The sequence below is a fragment of the Mus caroli genome, unplaced genomic scaffold (assembly GCF_978045245.1).
Source record: "Mus caroli unplaced genomic scaffold, Mus_caroli_1 scaffold_12, whole genome shotgun sequence".
Lineage (NCBI taxonomy): Eukaryota > Metazoa > Chordata > Mammalia > Rodentia > Muridae > Mus > Mus caroli.
In genome coordinates, this window is record NW_028227267.1 from 16495433 (window position 1) to 16510071 (window position 14639).

General features: G+C 40.7%; 1 protein-coding gene across 17 annotated transcripts in view; it reads right to left on the reverse strand.

Moving 5' to 3' along the window:
- Window positions 1–5534: 5534 nt before the first annotated feature.
- The window catches only part of Kcnma1 (potassium calcium-activated channel subfamily M alpha 1), a 700771-nt gene continuing 691666 nt past the window's right edge, over window positions 5535–14639 (reverse strand). For 10 of the 17 annotated variants that reach the window (XM_021182664.3, XM_029468760.2, XM_085828422.1 and 7 more), the window contains one exon: window positions 5535–13283. In XM_021182664.3, the coding sequence (XP_021038323.1) occupies window positions 13259–13283 (25 nt within the window). In that variant the 3' untranslated portion in view covers window positions 5535–13258. The remainder of the gene's footprint in view (window positions 13284–14639) is intronic. The other 7 variants (XM_021182666.3, XM_021182654.3, XM_021182646.3 and 4 more) reach the window with 1 other exon arrangement.

Genomic DNA, 14639 nt, shown 5'->3' on the forward strand with positions numbered 1-14639 from the left:
GTTAAAATTTTAACTACACTTAAATTCTCAGATTTGTTGGCTAAAAATGGTTTATACTCTGCTTATTGTTTTTAATTCTTAACGACATCACTCCCTATGTTAATGCCAGCTGAACACACATTTTCAGTTAGCCAGAATAAATTCCCATGGTTCCTTACTCCCAGCTATTCTAACTTATTTTCATTGATGATGCATTTGTACAGCTTAATTTCAGGTTTTACGTTTGTAGCATGGGTCTTTTTATAAGAGAAAAGTAAGTGAATAAGGTTAGCCCTTCATTTCATTGTTGGAACTCAGGACCTCTCACATGCTCTGCACATGCCACCACAGAGATCCCTGGCCTCGTACATATGTCGTTTATCTCTACACATCTTAGACTTTACAATCTTTTCTTAATATTAAACCCCAAGTACATGCCTATGTTTGCTTTGTATTAAATGTAATCTTTCTCAGCTTTCAGAACACAGATATTCCATTTTAATTACCTCAGCATCAATTTCCTTTCATAACTTATTTTACTCCCCCTTACCCCCGTAAGTTGTTTAGGTTTTGATGAACAGGAAACAACTGGCTTACAGACAAAAATCTTTGGGGCTTTTAGCTTGATTCTCTTGGGGCTCATTTTTTGGGGGGGGGGGTGTCATACAAACCTTTATTATGTTGGAATATGTTTTCTATAGTCCTACTTGTTCTAGGCTTTTATTATGAAGGCATGCTAAATCTTTTTTTAATTAGATATTTTCTTCATTTACATGCTATCCCAAAAGTCCCCTTTATCCCCCCCACCCCTCAGCCCACTCCTCAACCCACCCACTCCTGCTTCCACACTTTGGTCTTCCTTCTTCTTGAGTTTCATGTGTTTTGCAAATTGTATCTTGGGTATTGTAAGTTTGGGGCTCATTTTTTATTCTACCCACTTGCTAGCATAGACATCTTCGGGAGAGTAGTGGTCCTATCTATCAAAGATGAGAAGAATTCCAGAAGGTAGGAAGAAGTGAGAAACAACCTGAATGTCCTAAAAGGTACGTGTGTATGTGTGTGTGTGTGTGCTTGTGTGTGTGTCTGTGTCTGTGTCTCTATGTGTATATGCATATTATATATATAAATATAAAACAAATTCTAGAATATCATATATTAAGTACATAGCATATTAATGCTAGATGTGTTTACTATTGTAATTTAGCTTGCCTACTTCATTGTTTTTAATGGTTGTGATCTAGTTTGCTTTCTGTTCTTGTGACAAATGCCATGACTGAAAGTTTACATTTGTGTGAGCAGACACAGCTTATTGTGTAGGCTCAGACTGCTTTTGTCCTTGGCATTCATCCTATGGTCCTGGCATCTCCGATGTCCTGGGGTGTCCACTGAAGCTGAGGCTGCACTTTCATCAATACCCTCTCCTAACCTCTCATAGTACCAAGCCTCCGCTGCTCTCTACAATCCCTTTATACGTTCAAAACCAGTACTATATAGGAGATGTATACATCACCATGGTCATCTTCCAGCTCGAGATGCAGCCTTGGCCCTGTCTAGACCACAGCTTCTGTGCCAACTCTGACCAAACACTTCCCAGAAAATTTTACCTTAAGGATGCTGGTCTCATATTAATTGCAGTTAACTTTTTTTTTTTTTTAGGTTGAATGTGTGCGTTTTGTGTTGGTGTAATTTATGTTTGTAGTTTGATTTCACACCTAGGGGGCTAAAGAACATTCTCAGTTCCTCAGACGCTTTCCAACTTGTGCTTTCAGACAGGTTCTCTCACTAGCCTGCAGTTCACCAAGTCCTCGGATGGCAGTCCAGCAAGCCAGACTCAGGAATTCTCTCCCTCCACTCCACCAGCACTGCAATTACAAGCACAATGCATGACTTCTGAGTTGTTGATTCTGATGATCAACCCAGATCCTCATGATTACTATGCTGAGCCTCCTCTCTAGCTTGAAGGTGAATTTTTGATACTTACCTTTTATTTTTCTCAAGTATATTAAGATCTAGCCACATCTAGATATTTATGTCTTTTCAGATCAAATAGTATTTGTACTGTCTGAAAAAATTTAAAATATAACAAACTTTCCATAGCTTTTTAGACCCCAGATAATCAGCACTGCTTGTCACAGTAAAGCAAATGTTTTACTTCCATAGATTCTTAATAAAAATACGATCACACAAATGATCCCGATAGTCCAGAACCATAAGCCAGGTCTCCATTATCTCCTCTCCATTGCACTCTGAAATATTATCCATGTTCCCATAACAGCTCATTGAGATCTTAGCATTCAATGGCTTTTCTAGCCTAGAGCTCCCAAATCCTCCACCTCTCCCCCACAAAACAGTCCAAGACATAAAGTCCACATAGTCAGGTCCATCACAGCAAAACCTCACATTCCTGGTACCAGCTTCTTTCCTAGTTTACTGTGATAAAACACTGACCATAAGCAACGTTGGGGGGGGGGGTAAAGGTTCCAATTCATCCTTGTTGGAAGTCAAGGCAATATCTTTGAGGGAACAACTGAAGAGAGACCATGGAGGAACTCTGCTTTGCTGGGTCCCCTGTCTGGTTCTCAGCTGCTTTTTTTTTCCCTCTTTTTTTTCTTTTCCTTTCCTTTCTTTTTAAAATACTAATTTATTTATTTATTTATTTATTTATTTATTTATTTATTTATTTGCTTTACATCTCAATACTAGTTCCCTTCTCCTTCAAGTACTACAGATCCTCCCCAGTTTCCTCCTTCTTCTCTGAGAATAGAGAGGCTCCCCGCCCACCATGAGTATCCCTACCCGACCCTGGCACATTATCACTGGAGGACTAGGGGCACATCCTCTCCCACTGAGGCCAGACAAGGCAGTCTAGTTAGAGGAACGGGATCCACAGGCGGGTATGTAATAGATTCAGGGATAGCCCCTGCTTCAGTTGTTGGTGGACCCGTATGAAGACCAAGCTACCCATCTGGTACATATGTTCAAGGAGTCTAGGTCCAGCCTGGGATTACTCTTTGGTTGGTGGTTCAGTCTCTGGAATCCCCCAAGGGTCCAGGTTAGTTGAATCTGTTGGTCTTTCTGTGGAGTCCCTGTCCTCTTCAAGTCCACCAATCCTTTCCCCAACTCTTCCGGAAGACTCCCTGAGTTCTGTCTAATGATTGGCTGTGGGTCTCTGCATCTCTTTCCATTGCTCAGCCTGTTCTCTTTTACCACCCAGGAAGACCAGCACAGAGGAGGCACTTCCCACAGTGTGTTGGGTCTTTCTAAATTCATTAGCAATTAAGAAAATGCCCCCCAAAGCATGCCCACTAGCCAAACTGTTGGAGACAATTCCACTTGAGGTTCTCCTTTCCCAGGTGTATCAAGTTGACAACAAAGATTAGCTATTAGACTCAATATGTTGAGTAAAATGATAAATTAAATCTATGTGTATCAATCTGGAAGTATAGCCAACTTACTAACATATTTTTTTATTTTAAAAAGCATATTGCAAAACCATTTTTGTGGCAAGGGTGCTGAACATTTTTTCTTGACTTTAGATCCCTTGAGTTTCTGACTTTTACCCTACATTTTAAGAGTGGGACAGATCTGTAAGCATGAGAACCTGTCTCTCTTTTGGAAGGCTGAGCCCCAGCCACATTGAAAATAGCACTATGCCCGATGTTTACATTTTGATCTCATCCTTGCTTTATTCCTTTAGCAAGCTGTGTATTCTGTTTGCCCTACGATTTTCTCCCAGGCAGAATCTATCTCGTCTGACATTGAGAAACAGTTAATATTGATCTTGGTGAATGGCCTCCTTTGATTTTTGCTACAGAGAGATCTCAGTAGAAATTCACAGATATTTTGTTTCCTTACCAAATGGAAAACCATGTTCCACAGTCATTGTGTCCTGTTGTCCAAGCCTACTGTTTTGCAACTCAGTGCCTCATCTCTTTCATTTGGCTTCTCTGTCACTGTGGATCTTCCCCTAATATTTCATCCTTTATGCAGACTCCTTGCTTGGAGCTGAACTTGGCAGTAGAGTTTGCCTGACTAATGGAGACCATATGCTCCGCAATTACATTTCCCCAACAACATTCAGATTTGTTAGCAAATATTGAGAAGACAAGTTGAGACTCTGGAGCTCAAAGATCTGTGAGGAGTTGGCAGGAGAAGGTATGTAAGTCTGCAGTTTCTCACTCCTGGCAATAAGGTCTGCTTGGGGCTGGTTTTGTTTGAGTACTGCCTCTGCTTTCTATTCTCTTGTTTTGATAAAACATCGAGAAAAAGTACATTTGGTAAGAATGAGGCTTTTTATTTTTTTAACTTATGGGTTTAGTCCATCACTGAGGCAAGCCAAGGGAAGAACACAGAGGCAGATACTAGAGCATGGAGGAAAGTTGCTTACTGGAGTGGTCCTTGTGGCTTGTTCAGCTTGCTTTCATAAACAATTCAGGATGACCTGCCCAAGGGCAATATTGCCAACAGTGGGCTAGACCCTCCCACATCAATCATTAATCAAGAAAATGTTCCACGGAAATGCCCACAGGCCAAGTAGTTGTAGGCAGTTCTCAATTGAGGTTTCCTCACTCCAGATGGTTCTAGTCTCTGTTGAGTTGACAAAGACTAATAGGCATACGTACCCAGAGATTTGGCTTTCAAGGTATCAATCAGATTGTTCTTCAAATAGCTAAGCAAACCTTTTATGTCTCTGTAAGGGCATGCTGTACTCTCTCCCACAGATCAATTTTTAATATGTGAGCCAATAATTTATTACTTCTGTCCTTTCCCCAACTAAAGACCCAGAATCATGTTATTACATACTGTTTTGTAAACAAGTCCCAATAAAGGAATGTAAACACTAACATTTGGCCAATGAAGAAGGGTACAATCTCTAATGATATTAATTTTTGACAGTCTCTATATAGTACATACATGGAACACTCTCACCAGCATCTTCCTTTCTCAGAAGCCTGGTCAGTCTTAGACTAAGGAGGCTGGTGTCCTGTAAGGACTTCAAATCCACAGGCCTCTGAAGATCTAAAGACTCAAATAGTAGCATTGTTACTGGATATTATTGACTTGGGCATTTCATCTATGGGTGTGAAGAACAAGAAGGGCCACCCCTTAAGCAAGCTTCAACCCCTGTGTTTTGATGAGGAAGAAGCAGGGAGACTTTGCTCATTTGTATGAATAGCAAGGAAGGGTAGCTAGCATGGGAGCAGGTGGCAGAAGTGATCCAGTGTTGACTTTTCAAGGTTCTATGGAATGTAGGCAGTGTCTTTAGAGCACTATATTCTGGAGTCGCCTGTAGCAGCATGTGACCCTCTCAACCAGTGTGGCCCTGTATGACTCTGAGATTTTTAATGACACCAGTAGCCATTCCTCCCCAACACTGCTCATGCCAATGTTGGGAAGTACCCTGGCCCACAGTTGCAACTGGAGAAACAACTTCATGGCTGCTTCTGGTCCACAATTTCACCTTCACAAAGGAGAAGGGGGTGAAATAGGACCTTAGGTAACCCTCCCCACACCCTATGGGACAGTTACAAAGACACAAGAAACACTCCTTGTTTTAGAACACAAATACATAAATTTTTAATCTGCGAAAAATACAAAATGAAACCATGTACAAGTTATGTACAAACCCTTTTTACAAGACAAGAGAGTTATCACTGGTTGTTACAGATGACAGAGTTGGGTAGGTCATTTCAGAGCACCAGCATTTATTCTCTTCTCCAGTTCCTGTCTGGTTACATAATTCATCATAGCCACAGTCACCATGCCAGCAATCAAAGTGTGAAAGACAGAGAAACAAACCACGCTCTTTTCCCTTAATGAATGTGTTGTAGGCTGACCTCTGCATATGGGTACCTCTGAATTGGTTTTTTTTTCCCCTTTGTCCCCTGAAGAAATCCCAAATGAAGGTTTTGGTGTTAAGTGGGGAAAAGTCTCTTTTCGGCATCTGTGTAGTGGGCCAAGAGCCAGACACTTTAGGCAGGATGTGATTGTACCACCTGGGAACGGAACGTTTTTAATTAGGATTTCCAGGCAGATCTGGGTTTATGTTTGAAATGTTGCAGTTCTGGTCAAATGTGTACACAGCGGAAGGAGAAGGGGAACGGCTCTGGTTTCTTGGAGACCTGGGGCTTGACTTGTCTCGTTATAGGGGCTCCTTCCCCCATGACTACCTCCTCCTGGATGACTACCTCCTCCTGTCCTTCCCCATGACAACCTCCTCCTGGATGACTACCTCCTGGATCCCTAGGGCAGGAAGTTCGGGGATGCTTTGACAGGCACATGTGTTGTGTGTGTACATTTCCATCTAAGACTCTAAACAGCAGGACAGGTGCTGTTTCCTAAGACAGGCCCTGGGGAACTTTGGGGTCAGCTTTGGAGGACAAGAAGAAACACAGAAGTTTCTCGTGGGATAAACAGACCAGGGGAAATCTCTTTTCAATGTAATATTCTACCTAGAAAGGAGCTCAGTTTTCACTTGGCCAAAAAGCATTCCCGTTTACCCCGGTCCAGAAAAGCCACCAGAACAAGGCGACCTTCGTATTTTGTGTATGAAGACTGTTGCAACTAGAAGGTTCTGGGTGTGCTATGCATGAGGGATGAGGTACAATGGGGGTGATATGAACTGATGAAAGGAGAGACTACCTCTCAAGACCTTTCTGTGGGAACTTTAGAGGGCATGCTGATGACCTAGATACCCTGTGTATCCCATTTCCATGGTGTAAAAACTGACCGAGAATGGCCTGCTACTTTCTCACTCAATCCAGTCTTCAGGGCAACCACATGAGATAAAGACAAGGAGAAATTGGTCCTTACAGTCTGCCTCATTACTTCTGAGTCACTATTTCAGATCCCCTCCATCTCACCCCTCATTTACTGGTTCATTTTCTCTATTTTTAAACCCCTCTTTCTGTTTCCCACTCTCCCAATACTAAATAGATATTCTGTCCTAATCATATCAGCTTGGTTTGCTCCATTGAGCCCCTGAAAACTTGGCTGTAGCCTCCAGACAGTTCTACTGACCTGTCATCTAAGCCTATGTTTTCTTTATTGAAAAACCTCATTCAGACTTCTCCCTTTATAATTACCTGAGTCACAGGGGCGGGGGGATAAAGGGGGCTTCCTCATGATCTGGACCTCCCAAAACATCTTCTCAGCTGTTTGCATCTTCAGTCCAGAATACCTTCGTGATTGGAATGGATCGCTCCCCTCCTTTTTATAGGGATGAAAGCAGCCCCTTTCTCAGCTGTCTAAATTCTTGTCTCACATTCTCATCTTCTCCTCTTCTTTCTGTCCCTCTGCACTGCTCTGTCCTTGGGGTCTGCAACAAACCATTACTTTTTATAGACTCTTTCAAACTCCTGCCCATCCTTAGAATCCAAGTCAAACTTCCACAGCTGTCATGGTACTTACTTGCTATGTAGCCCATCCAATTAAAAGTCTTTATTGGATGCATGTTCTACATAACATGTCTCCTGTTGCCAAGAAGGGACACAAGCTGTCCAGCAACAGGTGCACAGGGACTACTTGATCAACTCATGAAATCATTGATCCATCCATGTTCCTGAATGAGCTGGGATGTTGCTCCTCAGCATACTTAACTCTGAAACCCCATCTAGTCTACAACGCTTGATTAACCGCTTCAAACTGCTTGTTTCTTATCTCCTGCTCTATTGGAGGACAGTGTTCTATCCATGCTTATTCTTTCTCTACTGGCTCTTTAGGGTGCTCCTTTAAGTTGGATTTCAAGCTTACTGCAAGCAAGAATGTGTCATACTCATTCCTCTAACTAAATTCTTGATTATTCTATGATTTTTTTGGTGGTCTCCCTGGTGTCTGTTAAATAGTATAACCAGCAGGACTCTTTGTAAAATAATCTGAAAATCTTTTCCTTTCCTTTAATCTGTGTGGTGGACCCATGGGTATTTTAATAATTGAGTACTGCATGACAAGGTGGAAATGTAGGAAGAAGGTAGGTGTTCTTCATGGTGAGCTGTTATTGAGTGCAATCACAGGATCTCAAGTTGCTGAGAGATGGTTCAACTTGAGAGCCTATGTTTCTGTGATACTTTCCAGAAAGGATAGAATGTCTCAAAGGCTTCAACCCCAAAGGGTACAGTCACCACTACTCATCGCTCCTTGTGCGGCCCTTTCAGTGATTCTCTCTGACTTTCTAAATCAATGCTCTGATTTAAATGTGGCTCTTCAACCACCCACTTCCTAGTTCCTTCCATGAACTCTTGCCATACATTGTTTTCAGTAAGTGCATGGACACAAATTTATTTTTGAAGGTAAGTTGCTCCATATAGCAAAATCATCTTGGTACTAGTGCATTATAGCTCCTGAAGGCCTCTTTCATTGGAAAACAAAACAAAACAAAACAAAACAAAACAAAACAAAACAAAACAAAACAAGACAAAACTCAAGATCCTTGTACCTCCAGTCAAACTAAGTATTTCCTATTGAAAAGTCTCCACAGCCCAGCCTATTATTTTTCCCATTCATGGTTCAAGGGAACCTCTTCTTTTCTAAGTACCACCTCTTTCCAGGGCTTCTTAAAGTGTTGCATCTATCTCTTTTTGTTCTTCCTTCTAGCCTTTTGATATATACTCTGAGTTTTGCATTTTCATGCTCAAAAGCACAGTTAAAAAGAGTGATCTAGAACAAAAAGTCTAAAAGAGAATCATTTCTCCATGAAGCCATGTGAGACTGGAATGCAGGGGGATTCTAACAAGTGTAGGGCTACATGGGTCCCTTTCTTAATATTTTAAATATTTTAAAATCACCCTTACCATAGGTATTCAAAACTGAAATTTAAAATGTCCTCTGCATAGCCTTATTTTAGTGGTAACCTTGGAATTATTAAGAGGTATGGGCAATGACCAGTTAAAAATAAACTTAGCTTAAATAACCTAAATGAATCCAAAGGGACTCCTTATTTTATCAAGAGGTCATGGGATTTAAATGAGAAATCATTGTTCTATTGCAGAAACATACTTGTTTAAAACATGGGGGAAACAACAGAGGCAGAAAGAGAATCTAGTGGGAAAGTTGAAAGTGATTCTTCAGTTTGTCTACGTTTTTGAAAATGATGGCTAAAGTGATAAGTAGTGAGGGCTACTGTATCTATGACTTTACCACCATTCCAAAAGCAGAAAATATGGTTAAAATAAAAATGAGCAGATCTTGGGCTGGAATTTAATGTTCAGTGAATTTGTGTGATCTCTTGGTAATTAAGATGACTCTGAGTCACTTGTCTGATACTGATTTTCGTTGTACTTTTCTACCTCTTTCTATCATTCTTTCCACAAGGTCCTCCTGGACCATGCTATTGACAACTCATAATGGCACTTTTGAATGTAAGCAGCAAAGACATTGTGCTATCATGGGCACAACCAGACAAATGGAATGAAATGAGAAGTAAGGGTGAGTGTAGAGAGGGGACATGAATGGAACTAGCAGTAGCAGAGTAGGGTTGTCCAAACTCTCTCTACATACTATTGGAGCTGTGGGCTAAAGATGAAGAGACTATCCAATCTCCACTGCACCAAGAGACAGGGAAGGTGGAAAGGAAGGCTGTAAAAAGAAACCAGAATGACTAAACCCAGCTCATCAGTGGTGGATGTGAGGCTGAAGGTAAACCTTTGCATCTCCACTCTAAGAGCTTTCAAACTGGAGAATATAGAAATGAACCTGACTGTTCTTTGTCCAGAGCAGAGAGTGGATGCTGTGTTTAGCTCAGAAATGCTATATGGATAATATGGCCAGAAGAGCCATAATTACAGCTCTGGAAAAAAATAGTCTCCCAGGGCTTGGCTGAAGTAAGGCAACCACTGCTTTAGTTGGTCTGAAAAAGACCTTCATCATCTCCACGAACCATCCTCATGTTCAAGTCAATGAAACTTGAAGAATTTAAAGAACATTTTTATAGTTAATAGCTAAAATTATATGAGTGCTCTTGAACTTCTAAATCAGGCACAGTTGGAAACTTTCTGTTCTCCATTCAAAATATCTCTAATTTCATACATTTTCCCAGTCTACACTTCCAACTCAACCCAAAACCATTCTAATTCCTTTACTAAAGTCTTCCAACACTTAAAAACAAACAAACAAATAACAACAAAAACAAAGTGTAACTTGTAGAAGGAAGGCTGTTCTTCCAAGTGACTTAGACGTAATCAATTTATAAATATAAAACACCTTGAGTGAATGTCTTCTATTTGCTATAGCAGGGGAGAGTAATTTCAAAATACAGTTGCTTAGACAAATACAGACTGCATTCATGAGAAAGATGGTGTTGGCAATGATGTACACAGATACAATGTTCACAGGTACATCATTATAAAATGATGTACACAGGTAGTTTCCATTTTTCAAATGGTCTGATTCCCAAAGCACCCAAGCATCATTAGTTTGCCAAGATAGCTTTTCTGAAACCCTAATCAGGGACTAAAGATCAGACCCTTCTAATGTGGAATATTCCAAAGAGGACCACCATTGGCCTAATGTGGATGGAAAGACTATTTAATTCTACAGAGGACTCAGAACTCAACCAACAGAGGCAAACTGGGAACTTTGCATGTTGTCTTGAGCCCTTCAGTTCTTTTTTTAACAAATGTTATTTCTGTTTCAACTGAGTTGCCTTGAGCTTTTGCCAGATGGGGCCACCACATGGTCATTTTCTGGACAATCTGAGAATCATGCTTGACCTCTTCCTCATTTATTAGTCTATCATAGAAGGAAATGGATTTCTATTATCTAGGGTTTTGGAAGCTGCTTGGTGAGTGGAGGGAGTCACTTACTGTAGGAAACTATTAGAGCCATTATGGTTGAGAAACAAGTTTAGATTTAAATCTCTAGCTAGAGTGGGAAACGGGGATTATGTTTCTGATTCCTGCCTTCCATGGAGTAGTGTTGAGACCATTATTTTTCTGATGGAAAATTATTTAGGTAAAAAACATTGGTCACCATAGGAGATTAAGGAACTAAGACAAATTCAGAGGTAAGGCTAATTGGAATGAGTGTAAAGAAGAGCCTACTATGGTTCAGGAAGGAAAGAAGAGCGTGGATTGATATGAATGTACTTAGGTAACCCCAATGCAAAATCATGATGTTAAAGGAAGTCTTAGCTTTCAGGAATGCTGTCAAGATTCTGGCAGTGGATTCTCCCCATCAACACATCTGAGTTCTGTTGGAAACCAAGAAATGTTTATAAGCCCGAATATAAAACTGCTGACATCATTTTAGCCTGAGTAGACTAGTGATTGGTTATAAATATTTTTGTGTTAACAATCCAATTGGACACACATTATATTCACAATACTTTTATAGAACTAATTCTACAAAGTGTGACAACAGAGTAACCACAGTCTGACAAGTCACTGCAGGACAATGCCTACAAGGTGGAAGCACAGCTATATTGGCTCTGCAGGGAGTGGACAGAGGTGGAAGCTCATTTTGCCTACATTGGATATTGGAGTCCTTAGTGAACATGTTTCCATAGTGATCACATTGCTTTTCTCTGATCTGATTTGTACTATCATAACTAGGTACCACAGAATCATGGCCTAAAGAGTTCATGGAAGAGATGTCATGGGTCTGTAGGGGCAATTTTTGTTGATTTGGAAAAGTGTTCACATTTTACATTTCTAAGGAAATAAAAATCACAGTCACACTCAGGATTCTACAGAGACCCTGATGATCATATCAAAGGTCGATCACTGTGGAGTTGAAAAGACTTTCTGAGTCATTGGAATGAAACAGTTGTTGAGGTGACTATACACTGGGCATGCATGCAACAGCAGAGCTCAGACATCACAATTGCATCTGATGGCTAGAAAAATCTTTTGACCACAGGTTGAAGTGGCTGATACATTTTATTTCATTGCTGGTAATTTTCCAAGGCCTTTTTCTAACAGTCTATGTTAAGAGCATGACTTACTTTCCTTTTGGTTGTTTACTGGTTTTTGGTTGGTTGGTTGGTTGGTTGGTTGGTTGGTTAGTTGGTTGGTTGGTTTTCTTTTTTTGTAAGTATTTTAGCAAGTTTGAATGTTTTGTCCCAGCAATTCAACCAAGGAAAGCCAACAAATGAAAATCTGAGCAACAGTCATCTCCTTGACAGACTTCCAAACCAAAAATTTGTGATAAGCATGCAAACTTCTTAGATCCTATCGTTAGGTAAAGTATTCGTTGATGTTCACCAACTTTTAGGCTAAAAGCTCTGAGCAGGGAAAAGAACATAGCAGACCCTCCCACAGTCCACATGACTTGCTTGGGTGCCTTAAAAGTATGAAACAGGGAGCATAAAGCATGGCGGAGGAGACCTCACCATGAGATCAACAGAGTCTGCTCTTGGGTGCCTCTGGCTCACAACCTTCACATTCTAGGTGTGCCTATAACCCTTCCCCATATCCTGAGCTGGTTGCTTAAACCTGATCTGGCGACTGCAGAAAAGTTACAAGAAGCTCTTTCTTCTAAATATATAAGCAAAGGATAAGAAACACTGGAGAAAAACGGAAACTACAAAGATAATGACTTTCAACTGGGAAGATAATGAAGTTTGATTTGTTAAGAGCTGGTGTCAATGCAGATCAAAACATACACCCATCCAGGAGAGGGGGAAATATTCACCTCTGCTCTTTTGACTTTTTTTTTTTTGATTTACTGAACTATGTGCATACAATATTGGCCATCTTAAATTTGTTTTAGTAATCCATTTCCCTTCTTTACAAATTGGGGTGGTGACCATCATTCTCCTCAAAGAAAAAGAGAGAAAGAAGAGAAATGTGCATTAAGGAATCTGGCCACTAGCTCCTTTTGATTTTGCATTGCTGTGATATATGGGAAGATATCTGGCAATGAAAAAAAAGAAAAAATATATTTTCTTTCTAATAAATAAAAATAATTTAAAACACTAGAAGCTATACATGACTATTTTAGTATGTTCATTTATAAATGAAATCATTTTCTTTTCCAAAATACATGGAAGCAGTATTCAAGGCAAAGAGAAAGATCTGTCTAACTTTATTTTCTTGCAATTCTTGCTTATTCTAGAATTTCCACCAGTGATTCAGCATGTAAGAGGAAGAAAAGTCACGTCACCATTTATGAAGTTTGTCAGGCTTTAAAAAAATAGTTCTGGTCTCCTGGGAGTCAACATTCATCTTCAACTTCTCTGATTGGAGGGATCAGGCTGCTTGTGGATTTATATTGGTTGATCTGGTTAGCCATGTGGGTACTCATGGGCTTGATTTGAATGTTTCTGGGATAGGCATTATCCGGCTCATCTGTAAACCATTTCTTTTCTGCTAAAGGGCAAAATGGATAGAGAACAAGAAGGAGAAATGAGAAGCTTAATTAGTCCTAGGTTGAGCTTTTGGAAAGTTCATTGAAAATGCATAAAGGTAATCAATAGAAGCCGGCAGTGAGTTATTGCTAAGAAATGCAGTGTACAGAAGCCCCCGAAACCTGAACCATGCCTCTCCTCCCTGTAGCAAGTGAAGAAAGAAATGAATGTGCTATCACCAGGACTGGGAGGCACTAGGAGGAGCCCGACCTCAGAGACTATGGTGGAGTAGATGAACACCATCCCTACTGCAGCGCACATGGTTCAGAAGGTTTTTTTCAGTTTAACCTCTTTCCCAGCCTTGTTTTGATTTTGTTATGATAAGCAGACTCAAAGGTAGTTGTTAGCTGGACCACTTCTGTCCTGTCTGCATCCCTTAAAGGAACCCCACAGGATTTGCTGGCCAGTAAGAGTGGAAAATCAGAATAGAAAACTATTTTAAAAGAGGATTTTTAAGTGGCTTTTATTTAAAGCACAAGAACTCTGTGAATATGAGGTCATGGAAGGAGTTGCAGGTGGCAGTATCTCAGCTAACTCTAATAACCCAAGCTATGAGCAGAGAGCTCATGGTGGCTTGCCACTGTCATTTCCCCACTAAGAGCTAAGAAGTGGATGAGTAAGACTGCTGAGTCACGGCCTTTCAGGGTCTCTGCAGAGGATCAACCTCTTAGCTGGCCTGTGCTGTTTTCTAGGGTCTAACTCCAAAGTATGCCCCTTTCCAGAACTGACATTTTCTGAAAAATAAGCCATGTGAAGCAACTGGGCAATAGAACATCTAGCGTGGGGCAATGTAGGCTTCATTACAGTGGCTTAGGGAAGGAAAGCAACTTTCAAACATATTCACTGCCCAAGAGATGATGATCCCTCTTGCTTCTGTTTGTTTCGTTTGTTTATTTGTTTGTTTGTTTGTTTTATTGCTTATAAAACCATTTGCATCTGCCTTGTGTCTGGTTGTAGACCTACCTGTTACAATGATTGCCCAGCTTGCTGTGTGCGTGCCTTTGCATCTGACTCTGTGTGTGTGTGTATGTGTGTGTGTGTGTGTGTGTGTGTGTGTGTGTGTGTGTGTTGGCTCATAAACATTAAGCATCTGTGATGAGTTCTTGATCACTCTGCTTTTTCCACCATCTCATGCCCTGGCTTGTCAATATGGCTGCCTCTGGGGCCAGGGAAAAGCCTGAGGAAGGTTCAAGAGCCCAGGTTAACCCTCAGGACACTTCCTACCTCTTCTATGCTCCTCTCTGGGATCTCTCCTGCCCTGGCTATCTCCCCTATGACAATGAGGTTCACTTTGATTTGAACAGATTGGCCGAGAGGA